The following is a 24,343-nucleotide window of genomic DNA, read 5'->3' on the forward strand; positions in this document are numbered from 1 at the left end:
GATTCATAGAGGAACGTTTCTAACTTCCGCTGTATACTCGTGTTTCGGATCAGTGATAAGGTAGGGTTTCCCTACTCGGTTTATCATTTAATTGATTTAAGATGGATTCTTTGTGATATTGGCATGATTAGTATGATTATTGGAATTGTCTTTCTTGGTTGTTGGAATTGTTGTTGTTTGTTTATGTTTGCGAGGTGCGTCCTCGGCTGAGTGGAGTCATTTTCGGGAATGACTTCGATTCACGCCCTTAATTCACCCCTTGTGGTTCCCGTCACAAAAGGGGATGCGCACATTAATGGACATGGATTATTGCTCGTTGCGATGAGCGGGGTTTGCCCACCAGTGGGGGACCGCAGCCTTGCCCACCAAAGCTCCGCTCATCGCAACAAGCAATAACCCATGTCCATTAATGTGCACATCCCCTTTGTGACGGGAACCACATGGGGCGAATCAAGGGCGTGGAACCATTCCCGAAAATGACTCCACTCAGCCGAGGACGCACCTCGCAAACATAGACAAGCAACAACAATTCCAACAACCAAGAAAGACAATTCCAACAACGATACTAATCATGCCAATACAACAACCAATTCATCTTAAATCAATAAAACAGACAACTGAGTAGGGAAACCCTACCTTATCACTGATCCGAATCACAATTACACAGCGAAAGCTAGAATCGTTCCTCTACGAATCCTTCACCTAACAACAATCACAACAATTCTAATCACAAACATGTCAATCTATATTTCCCCAAATTAATTAAATAATTAGGGCAAAACCCTAAAAGACAATTCTAATCAAAAGACACAATACTAGTGACTTACCGACGAAACTGATGCGAAAGAGATGAACGAAAGACTCACGAACGATCAATTGCCTTGAGAGAGATTAAGGGTGATTAGAGGAGTGAAGAACGTAGTTTAGGTTTTGGTAAAATGAATAGAAACGGTTAAACGAGGTTTATATAAATTTTAATCACCCTTAATCAAACCGCGGAAATTAATCCCGTCAGACCGGTTACTCGGTCGAGTACCGGGAGTACTCGGCCGAGTATTACACTACTCGGCCGAGTGTTCCTGGGCAGTAGCCTGACCAGAAAACACACGACACCTTACTAGGCCGAGTTAGCCCTATTCGACCGAGTAAGCTAGACTCAGAAAATCGTGGTATTACACTTACAGACCATTTTAAGGGAATACATTCGATCAAGTGGTCGCCACCCCTCGTATTTTAGCTACCGAGTTTTTTGTTTTATAAGTCCCCTCTATTGTACCCAAAAAAGTGATGATTAATAAATACGAAGAAATTGCTAAAATTTAAGAATTCCTCCTAAAGATCATGTATGGCTCAAAAACATCCGGAAAAGTAAAGACAATGAGAGTTGTATAATATCCTTAACCGTAGAGTTTGGCTTCCTAGCTACCTCACCTCGCTAATTCCCACCCAAGATTTTATTCCTAACTAAAAGAATTGTCCGTACTCTAATGAATTTATCCTAGTCATGCATGACCGACCGATAATTCTCCATAGGCCACAATTACACTAGTACATACGAGTATTCGACACTTCCGATTTTCATACCTTAATATCGAGCCCAATTTCTCTCCATTTCCTAAAAAGAAATGGAGAGGTAAGTTCCTATCAACGGTCCGAATCGCATTTTAACAATATCTAACGGTTCTAAATTTACGCATAAAAATAAAGGAAAATGAGAATGAAAGGGGATATTAATATTTAAAGAGATTGTGAGAGGAAATGGAGAGAAAGGAAATGGAGAGGATCCATTTCCCTTAATATCCATCTCTTTTTGCCGTAGATAAACGTATAATAATAAGACGTTAACGGATGGTATCAAATTTCGATATCATTCTCTTACATAGGTCCGGTCTTTTTAGCTTAATTTCAGTTTTCATTCAACCCAGTTCAGCTCGCCTCATTTCAAGGTCTATTCATCTTAACTCATTTCAATTCAATTCAGCTTTATTCAACTCACTTCAATTCAGTTCAACACAATTCAGTTCATTTCAGCTTCATTCAACTCAAATGAACAAGGTCATATATAGTATATGCCTACTTTACGAAAAGAAAACTTTAAAGTACGCAACATGTGTACCTCTCACCTGTGCATGTGAGAAAATGATATCGAATTCGGTAACACTAAAACTTGGGAGAGACGGTTTTCAATAAGTTATTGAGAGAACAATCTTCTGTACCCTTTTATTTCTATTTCGTGACCCTTTTGTTGTTGATCGGGACATAGTAATTTCGCACATTCTACATGATAAATATACTCATTTTATCTTTAATCATAATTTGTACCTATTTTTATTACCTTTACTACCATTTTTTTTTCTTAAAGTTTTAAAATAGTTTCTCGATAAACTTATTAAGAAACCGTCTTTCAGAAGACCTACTCAATCGGTAAACAATTAGTCTCATTGTAGACCCCGTCTAAAGATGTAGACGAGTCAAATATGTCATCACTTTCATAATAATACAACCCATCATCCCACTTGTTATTTGTCTTATTATGAAAGTAATAACATATTTAACTCGTTTACGTCTTTAGACGGATAATTTTCGTCTAAGAGATTTTGTGATGGGTAAAATATCAACAGGTAGTACTGTAGTAGGACAAAATGAGTAATTAACCGGCAGTGAAAACGAGGGTCAAAGTGGGTGAAAATCAAGGAAGTTGGATACTGACGGAGTAAGAACTAAAAGAAGATCTGTCACCCACGGAAAATAGAGAATATTCCTAGACAACTTGACTTAGTGACAAAAAGCTAGGAATTAACTAAATTAAGGATTATTAGATCCAACTAATATTGTTTGTAATGGTCGTAAATACGTGAATTATGACCATGATTTGACCGGAAATGAACCTATATTTGTGATTTCTATGGATTAAGGAATGCTATTTCTTGCATTTTGTAGTTACAAGTGTCATTCGAATCAGTAGCCATTGTGTACATTATGCACTTCAAACTAGATAGAAAACAAACCCACTATATATATTATTAATAAAAATGGAAAAGCCGATATTCTTACAAGTGCGCCCTCAAATTAAATCAGCTTATTACTTAAAATTGGAAAATAAAAAAGAGAAGATGACTTTTCATTGTCCATTTCCGTCTATTCACTCACTTTCTTAATTCTTGTGTCATTTTAACAATGGATCAGTTATCCAGAATAAGAGGGAGTATATTTTTTTTTTTTTTGAATTCGATGGACAATTCATTAATAAAATGGCATACAACACTTACAAAGGATATCTATTATCGAAAACGAATCTATTAGAAGCAAAAGAAAAATAAATTTCTTGTAACCTAGGGATTTCAAACCATGATCTGACAATTCGGCTCGTCCTCGTATCGCTATCTTCATGCAGCTTTTGAGGCGTTCGTTCGATTTATTGTAAAAGAAAAAGTACATCTTACTGGTTTCAAAGATCGTTGACATATAATTGCATCCATTGAAAGTATTGTGCGACGAATTATCAACGAATTACTCTTATCTATATTAAAATTGAAACTAAACCCAAGATTAACTGGAAAAACCCCGAAATAGAGGATAGAAAAACAATTATCCCCAAAAGAGAGACTTTTATTGACTAGATGATCGATATGCATACTATTGACGGAAAGATGAAGCATTTTTAGGGCTTACCATCAATTGATTATGATGGAAGCCCCGGATTTGATGGATGGAGGTTAAGAACAAATAGGTTTTCTATTTGCCTTATTTCCTAAACCTAACAGGTCTTTCATTTAGTGCAAAATAAGTAAATAACTGTATAAAGACGGAATATTAGCCTTTAAGATGAGAGAAAAAGATAAAAAATTATTTGAAGAGGCAAGATCGAAAATCATCTTTTAAATTTATAATCTCTAGTCTCTACCCACATATTAAAATACTACTTTCACCATATAGCAAATCACGTAAAATTCTTCTTTTCATTATTTTTCATTTGTTTTTGCGTCGTCTCAATACACTTCCAAACACAATAGGAAAAAAAAACCTCGACATACCTTTTTTTTTTTTTTTTTTAACCTCGACATACCTCATTAGTATGGAGTACTCAGTAATTAATTACCTATCTAAAAAAAAAGGAAAAATAGGATAGTGAAGGGTATAAAAGTAATTTAAATAAAGAAGCCTCCAAAGAGCCTTTAAAAGACCAGAAAAGCGGGAGCTAAAGATAAAGCCTTCAAATCTTCAGATTTACATCCAGCCAACAACACCGTTAGTGAAAAAGCATCATATACAACACAAAACCAATATACTATGAAAAAAGAGAGCACATCTCTGTCAATCTAATCTCATTTTTAACATTCTACTATTCATTTATTTTCCATAGATATTTAGATATTAATTTTCAAAGTATAAGATAAATATGACGACGAAAACAAGTAGAACGATACCCGACCCGAATCTTGAGAAACAAATGGGTGGTTGTATGGCCGGTTTCTTCAATCTTTTCGACCGTCATCATCTTCTTTCCGCTAAACGCCTTCATCCTAAACGTCTCCCTCCTCCTCCACCTTCTCCTCCTCCTCCTACGGTATGCTTTTTTTTGTTTTGTTTTCCGTCTTGGTCATTTCTTTACGTTTTCAGTATTTGTAGCGGCCTAACTTAGCTTGTTCTCTTGGTCATGTCAAAAAAATAAAACGTAAAGAAATGACCGGACAAATTGAGTAACAATTACTCGTGTAAGACCGCCTTACATAAGAGTTAGGCCGCTACAAACACATTGTAAAACTGGTCAGTTTGATCGATAATGGATCAGGACTGATTAAGTCCGTTATACACATCATTATTTATATAAAATCGTCTTACATTAGATTAGCTAATTAGAATTAGAATTGTTGATTGCTTGAATTTAATTAACTTTTATTTGTTCAATCAATCAGGTTAACGATTCGCCATTAAAACCTCAACAACAACAACAACAACAACAACCACCACCACCACAGCAACAACAACAACAACAACCGGAGATTCGATTGAAGGAAACAGCTCCAACACCAGCACCAGCTCCAACAGCGGAGTTGCCGACGAAATCGCCATGGAAGTTCGCGCGCGAAGCGCCGCGGCTTTCACTCGATAGCAGAGCAATTACAGACGGCAATGGCGGACTAAGGCCGAGAGAAATCCGGATTAAGACCGGAAACATGATCGACGATGACGAAGGAGAAACTCAACGACGCTCTCCGAGCGTCATTGCTCGGCTCATGGGACTCGAACCGATACCGAGCTCGAGCTCAACCGGTTCAGAAACTGAACCGGTGAAGAAAGTCGAGCTCCGCAGGTCGGCTTCCGAGTCGAGGTCGAGAGATTATCGGTTCGTTGAACCGGCTAGTTTTCTCACTCCTGTAGCCGGAGAGAGAAAGGTGATTAAGAAACAACCGATTAATAAAAACGTAATTAAGACTAATATTAACACTAATACTAATAATAATACGAATCCGAAAGCGAGGAATTCAAATCAGTTTAGTAATAATCATAGTAATTATAATAACAATTATAATAATCAGAGGAGATTAATGTTGGAGAGAAGAAGTTATTACGATACGGCGGATTTCTATCCGCCGGAAATAATGATGAAGAAACAACAGCAGCAACAACTACAACATCAACCGATTACAATATACGGAGAAATCGAGAGAAAATTGAGATTGAAAGGAATCGATGAACCGTCGAAAGATCTAGAAACTTTGAAGAATATTCTAGAAGCTCTGCAATTAAAAGGATTACTTCATTCCTCGACAACGGCGAACACTGCGACGAAAAATCGACACAATGTGGTTTACGATCGTACTCCGGCGAATCGCCGGCGAAATTGCCAGGTGTCAGTATCCAGCGGTGAGCCGTCTGTGAGTCCGAGAAGAGAGAGACCGGTGAGGACCGGTCGAGGTGAGAATCGGAGTTCAAGTCCGGTTTTACGACGAAAAGGCAGTTCATTGAGTGTCGAAACGACAGCGACGGTAGCAGCGAAACGAAGCTCGAATTCGCCTGTTCGATCACCAAGGGTGGCGAGACGGACTGATCAGACGGTTAGTAAGTCGCCTCGAGGAAGGAGATCGAGTGCGGAGACTAATCAAGGGGTGAGAGTACGTAGTAGTGGTCAGATATTTACTGAGGACGAAGTTTCTACCGTTTCAGAAAGTAGCTTCAGTACTTCCTCACACACCGACAATGAGGTACGATTTTACTCAGTATTACATTTGTTTCGCTTATTTCTTTAGGTTTCTGTTTTAGGCACGCGTAAATTTTTAATCCGCTGTTTTTTCACTTTTCGTGAGACTTTTTTACTTACATTATTAAGTTAAGATGAATGATTAAAAGAGATTGATTGGTGTTTAATTAAGTGCGTTTTTAATTAAGCAGAGATGGAGAGTGGAGGAGTACAGAGATGGGAGGAATCTTTTGGAGAGGTGTGACAAGTTGCTAAACAGTATAGCCGAGATTACAGCTAGCAATTGCTCGAATTCAAACTCAAACTCAAACTCAAACTCGTCCGAATTGCAGCAACCAAGTCCAGTATCGGTGCTTGACTCGTCTTTCTACAAGGAAGACGATTCATCACCTTCGCCTGTCAAGAAACGTACCATTCATTTCAAAGGTATATTCACACATTCATACATACTCGTACATGTTACTCCACTTGACTTGCATTTTAGAAATATCGTAGTCGTTTTTCTTGTTTTTTTTTTAATTTGATCGTATTAGGTGGAATACTTGACTTTCGATGATGACGCTTTCTTACCAAATCAAACTACAAATCTATGAGATTATGACTCTCATATAACCACCTCTATGATTAGTGATTAATTAATGTTAATAATCTACTACTACTAGTAGTAGACTACTTGTTTTATTGTGTAGATAGGAACTTGTTAATCTTGCAAAAGTATTTTTGGTACAATTGATCGTGATGGTTGCTTATGTATACTTTGATGTTGATGCAAATGTTAACTACCCCGTACTTGTTTAACACAAATGATTTCAATCGCTTCATGTCATATAAATTGTCCACATTTGATTTCGGTAATTTAATAAAATTATTAAATTAGGTAGCTGATGTTTGATTAACCGTACCCCGGACTATAATTAGTTGTTATTCTAATTTCTAACCCTGGTACTCCCTTTGTCAAGCTAATACCGAGGGGGACGGGACTTGCCAATGACTTTTCTTGCAGCAGTCCAAAATGTCTATATATCTTGATCATTATAAAAAATCTCGGTTTTTTTTACCTTATAATTAGTTATAAAAATAAAATAATTAAGAAAATTCTCAATTTGAAACGTAAGGATAGTATGGTTATATTTACAAGTCCCTTAGCATAGTACTTCCTGTCCCTCGGATTTATGGCTTCCCGGATTAGATTTGAAATGGAGACGATCCATTCCCCTTTGATGGCACAAATGCGCAATATCGGTACATAGTAATAAGGTCTTTAATTGAATATAGGTGTTTGATATTAGCACTGAAAATTTCTACTTTGATGAGCTTATCTCATTTTCATCTAGTTAATAGGATTACACAAAATCTCATTGAAGACGGACACTATCCGTCACAAGCTGAAGACGGATAATGCCCCTCTCACAAGATGCAAGTGGCAATATGCATGGGTGCTCCATTTCCCCTCCCACTTGCCAACCCACTTGCTTTATTCTGAGAGGTTTTCAGCTTGTGACGGATATTGTCCGTCACAAGCAAGACGCTTTGGATAGGATTAACTGAATTTGTGATGCAAGTAATAAGTAGTACTGTTTAAGGAAAGTGATCTAGTACTCCTATATGGGTTGTATTCAATACTCCCTACACTATTATACTGCTAATAGATGGGATGGGGTTGAGTAATAAGTGCTAGTAAAGTAATGCTTGCTTAAGGAGGTAACCTACACATAGGAATAGCATTTCTGTTTATTACCTATTGGTGGTTGTATTAATTAATTCACCAATGTTTAATAAGCGAAGCCAGTATTTCCTGTTAGGGAGCCGGAAATTTTCAAAAGAGCCGAAATACTAGTGAAATAAGGTAATTCACTAACGTTAATGAACGGAGCCATTATTTGCTGTTAGGGGCCGGAAATTTTCAAAAGAGCCGAAATACTGGTGAAATAAGGTATTGGGAGTCTATGTTACTTCACTTAGCTGCCATGTCACGTGTCCGTCACCTAGCGTCATTTAAGACCGTCTTAACAGGAAAGAAAATTGTGAGATGACTTAATTTAAGACGGTCTGAAGCAAGACTTCCTGTATCGGGAAAAGGGATTAGTCAATTATTATACTAATTGCTAATGTCAAATGCATAGCCCCTGTGAGCTGTGTTAATATGTGGAGGAATATGCATGTGATATGCTGAACTCAAGGAAGAAGAGGCTGGCAATTCAATTGGTCAAAATGCTTAATAATAATAATAACAGTAAAATTTATCAAAGTTATTAAATTAAACCAATCAAAAGGAGAGTTGAGAGGGGTCATGTTAGCCCAGGTCAGTAACCAGTGGGGTTGTTGTTTCTGAGGAAGATTTAAATAAACATTACCAGGTCAGGTTTGAGTGTTGGTTTCTTCAACACACACATGGTCACCTGACCCCATCACGTGGCCTGCTTTCTCTCTTTCCCTTATCTATCTTGATCATGACTTCTAACAGTTTGCCCACCTCAACTTTGTTTTCCTCAATTTGATTACCGTCTTAAACTTAAAACGAACTTAAAACGAGTTAAGTCTGGTGTGAAATGTTTTGTGTTTACCACACCTAAATCAATTTTATTTTGGTCAATCGGAAACAACCTTTTCTTATTGTTAAAGCACGATAAGGCTGTGTAAATCCGACCTCAATCCCACCATTTGATTGATATCATGAGACAGTGGAATAATACTGTGTTGTTGATGATGACGATTCAAATATAATGTTTGTGGTCCGACGCTTTTATGCTAATGTCATATTTTACCATTCGATTTAGACGTCGTTGTTTCTCGATTTCTACTATTTTGTCCCTTTCATGATGCTGATCCTTGCAACTTTGGTAAGGAGGGATATTATTCAATTTTGTTTTGGCTTCTTTTCATTACATAGAATGTAGACATGTAGTCCCATTCTTGATGTTGATACTGCATAATTATGCTGGTTGTATTTTTACTGTATATCTTCCAAAACTCAGGTGGTGGGTTGTTAAACCGTCTATACCGTGTTTAATTCGTCATTTGTTAATTGTTATTATAATTAACGACAGCAAAATCAGGAAATTTTTAGAAATTACTGTCTAAAAACATGGTTGAATGTTTAAGGAAAGTAGTTGAATTGCATTAAAACCTTCATTAACAGAATCCCAGAACTGTCATTTTATATAGTTTAATTGCATGCAAGTTTTTGGCACAGAAATTGAATCTCTGACTATAAACTCTCCTATTTCTGGTAACCAGATCAAGCAGCAACAGAACTGGAAGATGATCAGTGGAGCCCGGCATCGTCAACCCGATTATTAATCACTGATAACGACATTTATTCATCAGACGACTTTGAATTCAACTATATTTCAGAAGTGATCAGAGCATCAAATTATTTCCCAGATGACAATAATTTGTTTTTTATGCTTGAGAAGCAAATCTCAATTAGAGGCGACAATTCGAAGGCCTCGATTCTTCACAGGAAACTCCTTTTCGACACAATTACCGAGATTCTTGATCGAAACCAACATATTCCGCCATGGAAAGCGGTGTTCGGCCCCGAAAAGAGGTCAGTGTCGGAACAAATATTTTCCGAATTTCAAAAGATCCGGGAAACAAACCCGTCTGAGGATCTATTTGAGGTCATTTGTGGGGTGTTAAAGAAAGACATGGCCGAGGATTTAACCACCGGTTGGGCCGGTTGTCCGGTAGAGATGTCGGAAGCGGTGCTCGACATCGAACGGCTAGTATTCAAGGATCTAATAGGGGAAATCATCCGAGATCTGGCAGTCCTTGCAGGCAAAAGTGTGGGAGTACAAGCACCTCGTAGGAAGTTAGTTTTTTAAAAGGGCGGGAATAATTAATTGAAAAATTAGTTAAAAAATTTGAAGGAGCGTTAAAATTGTGGCAGCTTTTGGCGCGCTTTTCTTTGATTGTCTCAACTAAAGTAGTAAAAAGGGGCCCATTGTTTAGGCTTTTTTTTGTTATAGAATTATTACTGGTAATTATTATTGTACTAAATTTCCTTTTTTTTTTTTTTTTTTTTTTTTTTTTTTTTTAGTTTTTGTGGTAATTTTTTTATGGAATAGTGGACTTAGATTTGAAGTGTAGACTTTAACTCAAACCCGACCCAATCAAATGCCTATTTTCAGTGCTTCACTTCGTTAATAATTTTTTGTTACAGTGTAAAAAATGATGTTTATGAAGTAATATTATTGCCCTTTTGTTAGTCTTCAATCGAATATCGGTATTTCATTGTGTTGGTTAATGAGTAATATTTAAATCTTTACTCGAGTTTACATTGACTTAGACATGAAATGTTTATATCTTCTGAAATGTGAATTACGAAAGTTAAAAAGTCCTCAACGTTGGATCTTATCCATAAAATCATAACAATATGCATTGAACTACGAGAGTTATTAAAAATTACTTAATGTCGAACCCTGTCCCATAATAGCAAAAATATCCATTGACATAAGATTAATCCGAATTCGGAACTTACATAGATCTAAGTTATCTAACTAGGGAAAGTAACAAATCTAAATCTAGCAAAACAGAATTTGATGAAGAACCATTTGTTATCGCTAATATAAAGGAGATGTCATGTGAAATGTGAAGGGCATGTGGGTTAGCAACAAAGTGAAGATACTATTGACATTGCCTATGTGCGAATATAAAACAGAGCAATTCAGACAAAAGGTGATACGAGAAGAATAAAAACAAGTGGGTGCATTAGTGCACCTAATCATGTTTGCATTTGTGCGGTCACACAAAAAAAGCTTAACGGAACCGGAAATGTTTTAGTCTAGTGGTTAAGATGGAGGTATTGTGGACAAAAGGTCCCAGGTTCGAATCCCCCTCCCCTATATTGTAATGTGACTTTGTGCACGTTTCGATTGACCAAAAAAATAAACAAAAAGCTTGACGGATATTTTAACACGTGCTTTTAAGCCAAATATTAGAAAAATCTTATAAAAAAATATTCTATTGAAAAACTGTCAAATTAATTTAGTAATACAGTTTTTATGAGATTCTCTTCTAATAATTGAAAAATACTACTTCCTTCCTAATTTGTTTATAAAATATACGTTCTATTTTCAATATTTAACTATTTCATACTCGTAGATTTCATCTTATTTTATCCTATATTTACATTTTAGAGGTTTAATTTCATTTTCTTCCTAATTTTTTGTTTTTTGTTTTTTTTTTGGTGAAATGTGAGAGATTTTCATTAATCAATAAAGAGAATATTCAATTACAACATTACTTCAAAATTCTAGTACTAACCACAGCTAAAGTAAAATATCAAGTCTAGAAAGCCATTGCTGATCTTGGCTAGTAACAGGTTGTTGGATCATCTGACTGATTCGAGCATGAATCAATCTCTTCAATTCTTTAACAATATTGCTAGGCAATTCGTTAGTGCAATTCCAGCGACATTTGTTTCTCTCCAACGGATGGTGTACCAAAAAGCCAACTTTGCCATTCTCGCAAACATGTTGTCGAATCGAGAGCATCTCCTATCCGGGACCAAATTAAGTTGCAGCCAGGTCTCTATTTGTCCCAAAATTTGCTTGCTGTATAAGCAGTCTTCAAAAAGATGGGAGTGAGTTCCAATGCCATTTTCACACAGCACACAATCCTTAGAGTCACTTATCCCATGAGCATGTAACTTTTCTCGCGTATTGAGTGCCTTATGAGAAATCAACCAAGCTATAAAGGCATGCTTAGGGATATTCCATCTATCCCAGACATCAGAATACCAGGGCACGGGTGGATGTTGATCCTGTATCCAAGTATAACCAGACCCTACTGAATAGCCTTTAGGTCACTACCCAAAGATTATCCACAAAACCAAAGATTCGGTTTGCACACGATCTTACAAATGTTCCTCCAATTCCAATTGGAGTCACTAGGAGGGACATAGGTAGACCATCAAGATCTTTCGATAAATATGATGAATTCATCGAACCCGAGCCTATCAGCCTTAGTGTAGATCCAATTGACAAGCTTCTCAACATTACCAATGTTCCAACTTTCAAAGATCCTTCACACCCAATCCTCCGGTTTTTTTGCGGCAAACAAGTGGACCAAGACACAAGAGGAGCCCTCGGTACTGTGCCCCATCCCATAAAAAATTTCGCAAATGGCCACAATCCTCCTTATGATCATTTTAGGAATCAGAAAAATGGAGGCCCAATAATTATGAAGAGTATTGAGGATAGAATTAATCAAAACCACCGCGAGTAGCTAAGCTTCCTAGCCCCAATCCCTCTTATTCTAGTAACAATCCTTTCCACCAAAATATTACAGTCCTGTTTAGTGAGTCTACCAGGCAGGATAGGGATGCCAAGGTATTTAAAGGGTAGACAGCCTTCTTGAAAACCTGAGATCTGCAAAATATCATGTCTCAGTTCATCAGAAACCCCAGCAAAAACTACTTCAGACTTAGCCTCATTCACCACCAGTCTAGAAGTAGCAGAGAATGTAGAGAAGGCTCTAAGTAACAGCATAATAGATCTAACATCCCTCCTACATAAGAGTAATAAATCATCTGCAAACAGCAAGTGTGTCAATTTAAGGCTTCTACAAAGAGGGTGAAATCTGAAGAACCATTTCTGAGTAGCATACATCAAGACCCTAGACAAATACTCCATACAAATTGTAAAGAGCAAAGGAGAAATAGGGCCCCCTTGTCTTAAACCTCTTTTTCCAGCAAAATATCCAAAATGAGATTCATTCAGATGAAGTGAGTAATGAGGTGTCCTCACACAAGTCATAACCAAATGCTTAAATTTAGCAGGGAACTTCAAGGCTGTCAACATCTGCTCTATGAAATTCCATTCAATGGAGTCATAGGCTTTTTTGTAAATCCAGTTTAAACATACATCTAGGAGAGGCATTACCTCTGTTGTACATTCTTACCAGGTCTTGGCATATAAGAAAGTTTTCCAAAATACTTTTTCCTTGAATAAACGCACCCTGATTCCTACTTATAATGTCAGGAAGGACCACAGCCAATCTAGCACACATAATCTTGGAAATAGTCTTGTAAATGACATTACAGCAAGCAATGGGTCGAAAGTGCTTGACACTGGTTGGTCTATCAGTCTTAGGTATAAGAGTAATCATTGTAGCATTGATTTGAGTGAGCAGCTTACCACTATCAAAAAAGTCTAACACAGCAGCACACACCTCATTGCCAACTATGTCTCAGGCATCTCTATAAAATTGACTAGTGAAGCCATCCGGGCGGGGGACTTATCCTTAGGGATCTTTGAACAAATGTGACTTAACTTCCTCTACAAAGGTGTGACTTTACTCAAGACCTCCCGGTGAGCGAAGCTGACAAAGATTCCCCCAATCTGACTACCCTATCATTAACAGGGATAGTGCTCTTCTGAGATCCCAAGAGATCTAAATAATAATCCAAAAATGCCTGCTGAATATGAGACCCCTCAGTACAGGTCCTACCATCCTTATCCTCAATGCTTAGTACTTTATTTTGCAACATTCTTTTTTTGATTGAATTATGAAAATAAGCAGTATTCAAGTCTCCTTCAAGTGACCACTGAATCTTAGCTTTCTGAATCAGAAAGCTATCCCTAGCTGTCATAAGGTCCCTCAACTCAGTAGCCACCAACAACTCCTGTTGCATCAGCTCCATATCACCAGGATGGTCCACCAGATCCTTCTGATTTTTTTTCCAAGAGAGCAGCAGTAAGAGTTGTACTATTCTCAATATCAGAGAAACCATCTTTATTAAGAGCTTTTAGTCCAGGCTTCAGTGCTTTCAATTTTTTAACAACAGAGAACATTTTAGTCCCCTGATATACCTGGCACCAGATTTTCTTCACACAAGGAAGGAACAACTCAGATTTTCCCCACATGTTGAAATACTTAAAGCTTTTCCTTCCACCCATGTCAGCTTTTTTTTTTTTTTGTTATTAATAAATAAATACCAATTACTTATCCCCTATGACATTATAATCTTAGAACAACTGTTTTTCCTTTTGCATTTAGCCATTTCTTAAATTGTAGGAGTATCATTTTTGTATTTCCGAAGATAATTTTAAAAGCTAACAGAGTAAAAGAAATTTAAAATTCTTCTAAATAACACGAAAAACCAACGGTTATATTTTAGAAGATCAATCTAGTTCTCCTATCTTAAAAAAAATAAAAATAAAAATAAAAATAATAATTGTTTGATAATTTTGGTTGCATTATAGATTTATGGTGGAGTTTTATGTGTATGTGACTTGATTGTGAAGTTGTAATGATTTGTTATCGAGAAAAGGTGTGGAAAACATGGGCTTTCTGGTAAGATGACATAATCACATGGGACGATGACTGCAGTGGATTAATAGCAAGGCATGGCCCGTTGTTTACTCTTGTATGTATAAGGCTCTTGACCCAAAATGTTAGATCATCTTCCAAAGCACATGTACATGGTCCATTGACAAGATGGCTAATTTTTGAAGTTATCTTGAATAGTTTTCTTTCTCGTTTGAGTAAAAATTATCTTCAATATATTTGCTTAAGTTATATAATGAAATTTTGAACAAAATTAGAAATTTTAATATGGTTAGATTACAAATAATGTCATCTAGACTATACCTAATTTGGTTTAGTTCATTAATCCATTTAATAAATTAGTCATTATACAAGTTATTTGCTTACAATTTGATTTTCAGCTAATTACGGAGGTATCGGGTCAAATATCGTATTGTTTTGCATTTCTCTATGCATTTTGTTTATATTTTATCCATCCAACATGTATATGTTTGATCTGTCATAAGCTTAAGACGGATATACCCGTCTTAAATAAGAATTCACCGTTGATTTTTTTTATTTTTTTAAAATTTATGCAATAATTGGACACAAATTATTGCTTAAAGACGGATATGTCTAAAACTTATTACGGACTTATCATGTATATATGTCTTAACCTTAAAGAGGTTATATATGAGATAAAAGCAGATTGTCCAGAGAATAACAAAAAGTTTGTTCCACCTATTTAAATGGTGTGTTGTTTACCCGTTACTCCATAAAATCCAAAGATCACGTATTCTTATTTAAGATGAGACAAAAGAAAAATTAACGCATAGGGAATATAAAATATACATATAAGTGAAAACATATTTAACTTATTTTTTTCTTATGATACGTATTGTCGTCTTGAAGAGTTTTACTTACTTAAGATAAATATGTTTGTTTTAAAAGACATTAACTAAATTATGAATAGTTTAGCATGTCTTATTCTTTCTAACTTAATTTCAATTCATTTCAATTTAAATCGGTCAATTCAACTTCATTTACTTAACTTTAATTCATCTTTTCACAAATTAACTCTTACACTAAATTCATAAATTAATCTAACTCGGTTCAATTCAGTGCTTTCAACCGAAAAATAGGATCTACAAAGGGGCAAACTTAAGGTCCGTCCAAACCAAATGACATGACTAAGGTGGTAAGATAGCAGTCAAGTCAACCCAGAGATGAAGAAGCTGTGAAAAGATAAGAGGAGTAACATACTAACATGTAGTTGTTGATTGAAGTTACAAGTTTAGAATATAATGATAGCACTTGTTGTATATATGCTCACATGCTCACATGCCTATCTAATCGCCTTATTTATCCAATACCATAGATACTCATAGACGTCATCTCCCTCATGTGCTTCAGGCCAAACCTCACCTACTTGACCCGACCTGACCCCAATCCGATCCCTCATACTCTATAGATGGATGGAATGGGGCGTGGAGTTAGGGATGTCAGCGGGGCGGATATAAGTGGGTACCGTCCCGCACCTGCCCCAGTTGGGGCGGGGATAGGTGGAGCTTTGGCGGGTGGTGGGGCGGGTGTGGGTACAAAAATTGTACCCGCCACGGGTCATGGGACGGGGATGGATTTTGCATCTTACCCACCTAATACCCGTCAATCATTAAAAAAATTAGTAGGATTATGATAATTTATAAATCTTATTTAGTTATGATTAAAATATAATGTTAATAATAACTATTTTATAAAGTTTTTTAGTAACTTATTTGGTGAAAAAATAAAATTATAAAGATAAATTTAAAAAAATGGAAATTTATAGTGATTAAATCAACTTTTACGAAAACATTTATCGAATAAAATTATGGCGTAGCGGGTTAATAAATAAGCGAGGCGGGTACGGTTTTATATTTCCACCCGTTGGGGCGGGGATGGTTTTATAAACTCGTACCCGCCATGGGTGGTGGGGCGGGGATGGGTACGAGTTTTTCTTGGTGGGTACGGGTACGGGGGAGCCTATATCCACCACCGCCCCGCCCCAATGACATCCTTACGTGGAGTGAATATAGAGGAACTTTCTTTTTTGGATCACTTGTGCCATAAGCAGTTCAATATTAAGAGCCGGGAGATTCAAACTTGGAAGTTAATGTCAGTTAACTGATCTAACCCGACCCAAACGGTTACTCAGCCATCCTTACTTGTCATGATTAGTGGTGAGCTATTCAAGCTCTCATTGTTGTTGAGAGAATACAGATAAAAAGAAGCAGTCTAGAAGCTAAACCCACACAAATCACTGTTTTTCAGGTGTTACATAGTTTGCATTAATCTAATTAAAACTACACAAAGAAACAGAAAGGACTAAAGTAACAAGCCTACACAGTTTACTGATCATAGATTAAAACACACTCGAAAATTGCCTGAATTTGACAATCGATGTACTTAATACTACTCGATACCTTACTTCATACAATATAGATTCTGAAGCGATTTTACGGTGAGTAAGGCAATTACTTAATCCTTGGCAGATTTGTTAATGAGGGACTTGTGAATATGAGGAATAACACCGCCACCAGCGATAGTGCCCTTGATGAGGGTATCGAGCTCTTCATCTCCTCTAATAGCAAGCTGCAAATGCCTTGGAGTTATCCTCTTCACTTTAAGATCTTTGCTTGCATTTCCTGCTAGCTCTAGTACTTCTGCTGTCAGGTACTCGAGAATTGCAGCAGAGTAGATTGCTGCTGTTGCCCCAACACGGCCATGAGCTGAGACTCTTGCCTTCAGATGCCTGTGAATTCGTCCGACTGGGAACTGAAATAGTCTCGGAAAAAAGCTCAAAAATTAGAAAACCTGGTGAGTTTGAAGTTCAGAAAAAAAAAAGACACAGCCAGTTCAATAACCAACAACATCAGTATAATTGAAAAGCGCAGGAGCTTTGAGACGGTCAAATAAAGTAGCACAGTTGTACACAAAACACGACCTTAGCCTTAAAAATTTCGTCGACAGTAGCATCAAATAGCTACAATGGACAGTAGAAAACATCATATTGAACGAAACACGGCCAGTCCAGTGAAAGTTTCATTATATGACAGGAGTATAAGCCAAAATCTAAAAACATGTATTTGGCAGCATCAGAAGTTCATGTGAGTCGTAAAACACTACTCAGGTGAATGAAATAATTGACTCCAAACATCTTTGAACTGTAAGGTTTCGATGATCCTGATTCCTAGGGATAAAATCATGCTGATATGATTAGGATTGCTGTTACCGTATCTGGATACCAAATTAAATGGCTCGTTAGTATTAGTAAACAGCGTCTCTAGATAGTACTCCGTAATACGCTTTTTATCAGTATATACGACACTGGTATTAATCCATTTTCGTCTAGGAGCGCAATTTTTTACCTAAACGGTTTCAAACTGAAACAGATCTACCATAACTCGATCTTCACTAGTTAATATAAGCTCAAATTGCCCTGAGTCATTCATTTTAATTACTCTAGTACTCGACAAAACTATCCAGCAAGACGGTAAAAATAATCTACCATTCAAAACTGTAAATCCAAACTTGTTCATATCACTTTCATAAATAATACAGACTCCGGTCTCAATTTATTTACCCTTTTTATTCCTGGTGACGCGTATTTTAATCAAATGTAAACAAACGAAACCATTGACATAAACAACACTTGATATATCACAATCATAGTTCTGCACACATTAAAAACATAAACACAGACATGCAAAAGAAAGGAATAGCGGCAACCTGAAGACCAGCACGAGACGAGCGAGAAATCGGTCTCTTCTTCTCCTTGTCCTTGTTCGCTGCTGTCGTTTTCCCTGCTACTAATCCCTTCCCACCTTTTCCTGCCATTTCTTCTTACTTTACTTTCGCCTTCGTAATACCCTGAAAATTTGTTTAATTAATTAACTCAACCTAAACTTCAACATAAATGTATACTCCCTCCGTCCGAATCATTTGTTTACCTTTGATTAAAATGTAAACAAATGATTGGGACGGAGGGAGTATTGTTCGAAGATTAATGACCAAAAACAAAACAAGAATAAGTTAGTGATACTCAAATCTAGTCCTACCCCAAGTATCCACCTCTCCAAATTCCGTAATTTCACACGATTATTACAACAACAATAATCGTCGTACTCAAGTGCCTCAAAGACTCCGTAAATTAATGTACGCACACTCGATAAAACAATAAAAAAGATTAATTACCTAAGATAGATGGAAGCGTTAGAGAGATGAGAGATTGACAAAAAATAAAAAGGGAGATATAATAATTAATACGGAGCAAGTGGAGGAGATTGAAATTAAAAGGGGAGATTTGAAATATTAATTTTGGCGGTAAAATTGGTGTGTTTTGTTTTTTAAATAGCGCCAAAAAATTTGAATGAAATTTTCGTCATAGTTTTCCCGCTATTTTATGTGATGGGCCAATGTATTTGGTCCTTTTATTTGGGCTTATTTTATGGACTGATCATAATAGTTCAAGGTTCGATGACTTGGTGGAACATGGCCCAAAATATTGTTATTCCGTATCCCTCCCTTCATCCCATTTTTATTGTCCTTTTTTTTTTCGGTTTTAAAGGATTTTTGGAAAAAAAAGTGGTTAATTAGTAATTACAAACTTTACGACTTAAATAAAATAAGAGTTGAATCCCAGTTTTATGGTCGTAGACGTGACAGTTAGTTATCCGGAGCCAATATTAGATAATTAAAGTTTTTCATTACTAAATATAAAAACGAAAATTGTGAATGAAAGCAAGACAATAAAAAGCGGGATGGAGCCATGGACGGAGTACTACCGTATGTAGAGCTCGCAAGTCTGTCCTGATCCGAACCCGATATGACAGGACCCGAAACCCACCCGACCCGATGACGGCATGTAACCCGACACGCCCGATTATCAGTGACCCGAACCCGACCCACACCCGACCCGATATTGACCCGACCCACACCCGACCCGATATTGACCCGACCCGATGATAACCCGATTAAATTGATGACCCGACAACTATTTAGCTTAATTTTGATCAAAATGAAAGTGATTTTGAGTAATGATGTAATTAAACCAAATAATAGGTTAAAAACTAAATTTAATGGTAAAAAATTGTAGTAATGCGGTTAAGTTACCGGACCCGATAATGACCCCAAACCCGACCCGATCCGATACATCATTTGACCCTAAATGACCTGACCCGAAAGGGTATGCTGACCCGATATGACCCCACCCGACGTGACCCGACCCAAACCCGACCCGACTGACCGGATTGCCGCCTCTAACCGTATGTTCTCTCGAGTCTCAAACAATATGGTACAAACGATGTATGACGTACTACGACTATTGTTGTATTATAAACATCACACGCGAAAAAATGTCCAGTATTATGAACAATCTGCATTACGGAATCGATTTAATACACTGCTCAGCAGTCAATGAACTCTAACTTAGCTGTTGAAGGAAGTTCACAGGAAATCTGATCAACGCACTTCCGAATTTCAGCCAGCTGCTCCATATCCACCTCGACCAGCCCTATACGTAAACGTTGATTGAGATAAAACCTAATATGATACGGGTAAATGGTAAACTTTCTCAATCCAACCGCTACTTTGATCAGAAAGTGGACGAGTTTAATTTGCCCTTCTCCGCCTGTGAAGCCACTCAGTTCAATCTCTCGAATACAATTATGTCGAAATTTCTCAATGAACGCGACTTCTGATTCCTGAGTGACAAAATCCGGATCTTTCATATGCAATTCAAATTTGATCAAACACGGAGTCGCTCTAAGCAAGTTCACAATTCCGGCATAGCCATTACTCAGATAAGCGATTGACAACGTCAACACCTTTAAATTGGTCAGTGGCGGAAATACCTTGGCACCCAAGTCGAAATCCTGTAAGAAAATATGAAGATCCAACGCTAGATTTTGAAGAAGTAAGTTTTCGTTCATTAGACGGAGGAAGACTTCATCCAGACCACCTAGACGAAGAAGTCTAAGCTTCGAGATGTTACTGAACGAAAACTTGGCCGTCTCCCCAACGTAAGATAAAACGATAAGATTTGCTGCTTTTACTTCTATTTCGAGTAAACTAGGACAAAGATACACGTATAGAGATCTCAACCGAATCAGAAACTCAGGAATTTTTACAATCTTCAATTTCTCGGCTGAGCAGAGAAATAAGTCCTGAAGAAGTAAACAATTCGACAGTAAATCTTCAAACGCTTTATCTGTAACACTGACCGAAGACAGTGATACCAATTTGAGATTCTTGAAAGCCGCAAAACAAGGAACGATATTAACACCTCCTAGGAGTAGCTCATTTATAGAGTAAACCTTCTCGTTACTTCCCAATCGGGGAGGAAACGACCAACTAATAGTGTCGTATCTTCGAAAGAACATGATAAGTCGTTGAACATCATGTTCAACTGCAAATGACACCCATTGATCAATAAAAGAGACGTCTTTTCCGGCAATCTCGTAATACACTGACAGTGACAGAATGCCAGGTGAATGTTGCATCAACTGGCTCACAACCTTGCTAACCCGACTATCAAATTGGCGCGATTTCAGCCGTTGGTTTGCACTACTAAGCTCTTGGTCAAAGATATTAGGGCCATCAAAAGTCAAACAAGGGATTTTAGTCCATAGATTCATCCACCTTTTGGAAAGAACACTAGTTTTCACAGCTTGCCTCAATGACATGAAGGAAAATATCTGAACGAGAAGCTCATCGGGTATAAAACTAATTCTATCATGTTCATCTCGACCACGGTTTTCCTCACACAAGTCGCATAGCTTCGGGGTTTTGGTGTTAGCCATTGCACTACACCGTCAAGTCTTCAACCAACGCGCTACTATTGTTCTAAGTTGTAGCTACTTAGAGAAAAACCAACATGGAAAAGGACAACAAATGACCGGGACAGAGGGAGTATCTGCGAATAATAACGCTTAGCTGTTAACTCAAACATCAACCGAAAGTATGATAAAAGTTCGAGAGTGGCAAATTTTAACTTTTCCCTCAGAACTAATTATTTGTTTACCTTTAATAAAAATATTCTTACAAAGAATAAAAAAGTTAATTAATCAATCACAACACTTCTATTTAGTAGTTTATCTAAGGGGGCTACCAGAGTAGCAGGGGCGGGGGCGCTCGGCTCGCTTGACATTTGAAATTTCAAAGTTTTTAGTTAAAATTTTCGGATTTTTTCAAGTTTACTCTATGACAGATGACAGTACTAAACCTGTCAAAAGCAACCCGACCCGATTGACCCAATCCGAAAAGGCTGACCCGAGACCCGAAATTGACCCGAACTACATCACCCAAATGTGACCCAAAAACTCGAATTAACCCGACCCAACCCGAACATGACCCGAGCTTTCTTGACCCCTAGCTGACCCGATCAAAAAATAACCCGATTAGAAACCACCCAACCCGAAAACTACCCGACAAACCATGACTCTAATTGACCGAAGAGACTTGAAATGACTTTTTCTCTCTTATTCATTGACCCGAAAATAACCCGGCCCGAAATAACCCGACCCGCCTGACCCGAAAAGACCCAACTAACAAACCCGAAATAGACCCAAAACCCAAAACGACCCGAAATCAATAAAAGACTCGAACCGAACCCAACCCGATTGACTCATTTGTCAGGTCTAGACAGTACTAGACTACTAGATCACCTTTTGCAATTTCTCTCCCCCCTAACTCGGAATCCTGGCTCCGCCTTCTATTCAATGTCAATACTACCTAATTTTCATGACGGGTTATTCGAAAACATATTCTTTGTTTCCATAGCAATATAGCATAATGGTAACATGTGTTGTTAACCTAAGGGTAACACTGCATGCATACGATACGGTCTTTTAGAATAAGCAAACCATGTGAGTATGTGACCGTATCAAAAATATCAGATTACCCAGTTAATAATTATGATTAAATTGGGTAATTGGGAATTAGGAACTTACAGTTAACGAAAACCGATAATTAGGGTAAAAAGTTACTACCGTATGATTTTAGCCTAAGTAATTTCAGTTAATTCAATATACGGAGTACAAGATAGACAAAAAAGGGAAGGAGGAGGGGGGTAAAATTTAATAATTGTTCAGAGAGGATGAGCAATTAAATTTACCTTGTTACAGTGAATTGGAATTGAATAGAGTGGAAGACGGTGAAAGTTGTGGATTTACCGTCTTTCTTGAGCCGTGCTTCTTTTAACTCATCTGTCTGTTTATTCTTTCCAAAATCTTGTTGATCCGCACGGTGCTATTAACTTAAGTATCCTTATTTCCTTGATGTTGTGGTTTGAAAGCCAAGTCTTGCTTAACTTATAAATTATTCACGCTTAATTTGATCCACTTATTATCAAATAATAGTATTATTCTTCTTTCATTAATCTTTGTATTTAAATTAAAGATAAATAAATAAACGGAATGAACGAAATATTTTTTTACAACGTGCTTACCTTTATTTTATTCGCAAGTTTTTCAAAATCTATCAAATTAGGAATATATCATAAGGTATGTTATGAAAATGTGTATAATCAAAGGGAGTGATAATGTGATGTTAGTTATTTTATTAAATACGCGGGGCAATAGGGCTTTAAATCGAATTATAAGTTACATACAAAAAAAGAAAAAAAAAAGATACAGTACTTCCTTCGTCCTGCTCATTACTTCATTAGTCATTAGTAATCGTATTTGGCTATAAAATCGCATATTGTATTATTATAATAACGTATTTTACTATAAAGCTCGTGCTCCCTCCTATTCAAGGTGAAGTTTTCCTTTCAGTGGCGGACTGGTAGGTTTAGGGGGCTAGCAGAGTAGCAGGGGCGTTCGCCCCCACTAAAAATTAGGATGTGTATTATTGTTCTTTGTTAGTAATCGTATTTAGCTATAAAACAACATATTGAATGTGATTTTTTATCCCATTGACTTCAAGTATGATCCAACTCCATTATGATGTTATCACGAAATTTCACTTAAAGATGGTTTTATCTTTAATCAACAAAAAAATGAATTTTGTCTTATATGAGAGTTTAGGTATTAAAATGCATCCAATTTGTACAGAAGTGTGACCCAATTTAATTAGTTTTTACACAGGTTCAAAAACTAGTTTTAAACATTAATCTTCTAGTTAGTGGAAAATCTTAGTTATATCGGGAGGAGGTCTTGCCCTGCTGATTGTTCATATTATAATGTAAAATTATCAATTGGCCCCTCCTTATTTAATGATTATGTTAAATATTGACACACAATCAATAATTATTGAAACCTAATTAACCCTCTTTATTATTTACTTTAAGATCCGCCGGTACTTCTAGCTCACTTTATAGCATAAGAGAAAATAAAGTATCATACATGTGCGATTAGATGATGTACTTCAATGAGAAAATTTATGGAAAGGATAGTGATAGGGCGCCACCCGGTGACGCCCAAATTGGGTGCCACCCTCTCACAACCCTTTTTAATTGAAGGGGTCCCCACTCACCCCATGTGAGAGGGTGGCGCCCAAAGTGGGTGTCACCGGGTGGCGCCCTTTCATTTTCCTTTATGGAAAAGGGTGATTAGAAGAGATAGGATATGAAATGGAAAGTGATGACAGGTGAGGAAATGATCTCTAGTTTTTGTGGTGAGTGTTTGGAGACCGTCCAGTCGTCCATCATGCATTATACTTCTTCTTGGCGATTATAGGCTGCTACTTTCTTGACGGTTATGGTTAAATTATTGGAAAATAAGGAGATTATGAAAGTAGAAAGAATTATGCAAATGAGGACTTCTCGACTCCGTACATGATATTAGTACGCAAGTCTTGAAAAGGATTTATTATTTTTCTTTTCATTTTTGTACTATTTCCGCTGCTTGT

At 37.0% G+C, this 24,343-nt stretch overlaps 3 protein-coding genes across 3 annotated transcripts; 1 reads left to right on the plus strand and 2 right to left on the minus strand.

Annotated features, from left to right (window-relative positions):
* The first annotated feature begins 4,171 nt into the window (after window positions 1-4,171).
* LOC141653042 (uncharacterized) lies at window positions 4,172-10,307 on the plus strand. The gene is made up of 4 exons (XM_074460679.1): window positions 4,172-4,567; window positions 4,917-6,206; window positions 6,394-6,628; window positions 9,440-10,307. The coding sequence occupies exons 1-4, from the start codon at window positions 4,400-4,402 to the stop codon at window positions 10,027-10,029; spliced, it is 2,283 nt and encodes a 760-aa protein (XP_074316780.1). The 5' UTR covers window positions 4,172-4,399; the 3' UTR covers window positions 10,030-10,307.
* A 6,408-nt stretch (window positions 10,308-16,715) lies between these two features.
* On the minus strand, window positions 16,716-18,808 carry LOC141653043 (histone H2A variant 1). The gene is made up of 3 exons (XM_074460680.1): window positions 18,689-18,808; window positions 18,224-18,364; window positions 16,716-17,269 (listed from the first exon to the last, which is right to left on the minus strand). Exons 2-3 carry the CDS (start codon window positions 18,329-18,331, stop codon window positions 16,973-16,975), a joined length of 405 nt encoding a protein of 134 aa, XP_074316781.1. The 5' UTR covers window positions 18,332-18,364; window positions 18,689-18,808; the 3' UTR covers window positions 16,716-16,972.
* Window positions 18,809-19,801: 993 nt separating this feature from the next.
* Window positions 19,802-22,723, minus strand: LOC141652097 (putative F-box/LRR-repeat protein At5g02930). The gene is made up of 2 exons (XM_074459737.1): window positions 22,608-22,723; window positions 19,802-21,407 (listed from the first exon to the last, which is right to left on the minus strand). The coding sequence occupies exon 2, from the start codon at window positions 21,292-21,294 to the stop codon at window positions 19,900-19,902; it is 1,395 nt and encodes a 464-aa protein (XP_074315838.1). The 5' UTR covers window positions 21,295-21,407; window positions 22,608-22,723; the 3' UTR covers window positions 19,802-19,899.
* Window positions 22,724-24,343: the final 1,620 nt, after the last annotated feature.

Source organism: Silene latifolia, chromosome 4 (assembly GCF_048544455.1).
Source record: "Silene latifolia isolate original U9 population chromosome 4, ASM4854445v1, whole genome shotgun sequence".
Classification (NCBI taxonomy): domain Eukaryota; kingdom Viridiplantae; phylum Streptophyta; class Magnoliopsida; order Caryophyllales; family Caryophyllaceae; genus Silene; species Silene latifolia.

Coding starts and splice junctions, on each gene's coding strand:
- LOC141653042 (XM_074460679.1), top strand. CDS start 4,400: ATGACGACGAAAACAAGTAGAACGATACCCGACCCGAATCTTGAGAAA. Junction 4,568..4,916: donor CTTCTCCTCCTCCTCCTACG/GTATGCTTTTTT, acceptor TCAATCAATCAG/GTTAACGATTCGCCATTAAA. Junction 6,207..6,393: donor CCTCACACACCGACAATGAG/GTACGATTTTAC, acceptor TTAATTAAGCAG/AGATGGAGAGTGGAGGAGTA.
- LOC141653043 (XM_074460680.1), bottom strand. CDS start 18,331: ATGGCAGGAAAAGGTGGGAAGGGATTAGTAGCAGGGAAAACGACAGCA. Junction 17,270..18,223: donor CGTCTCGTGCTGGTCTTCAG/GTTGCCGCTATT, acceptor AGACTATTTCAG/TTCCCAGTCGGACGAATTCA.
- LOC141652097 (XM_074459737.1), bottom strand. CDS start 21,294: ATGGCTAACACCAAAACCCCGAAGCTATGCGACTTGTGTGAGGAAAAC.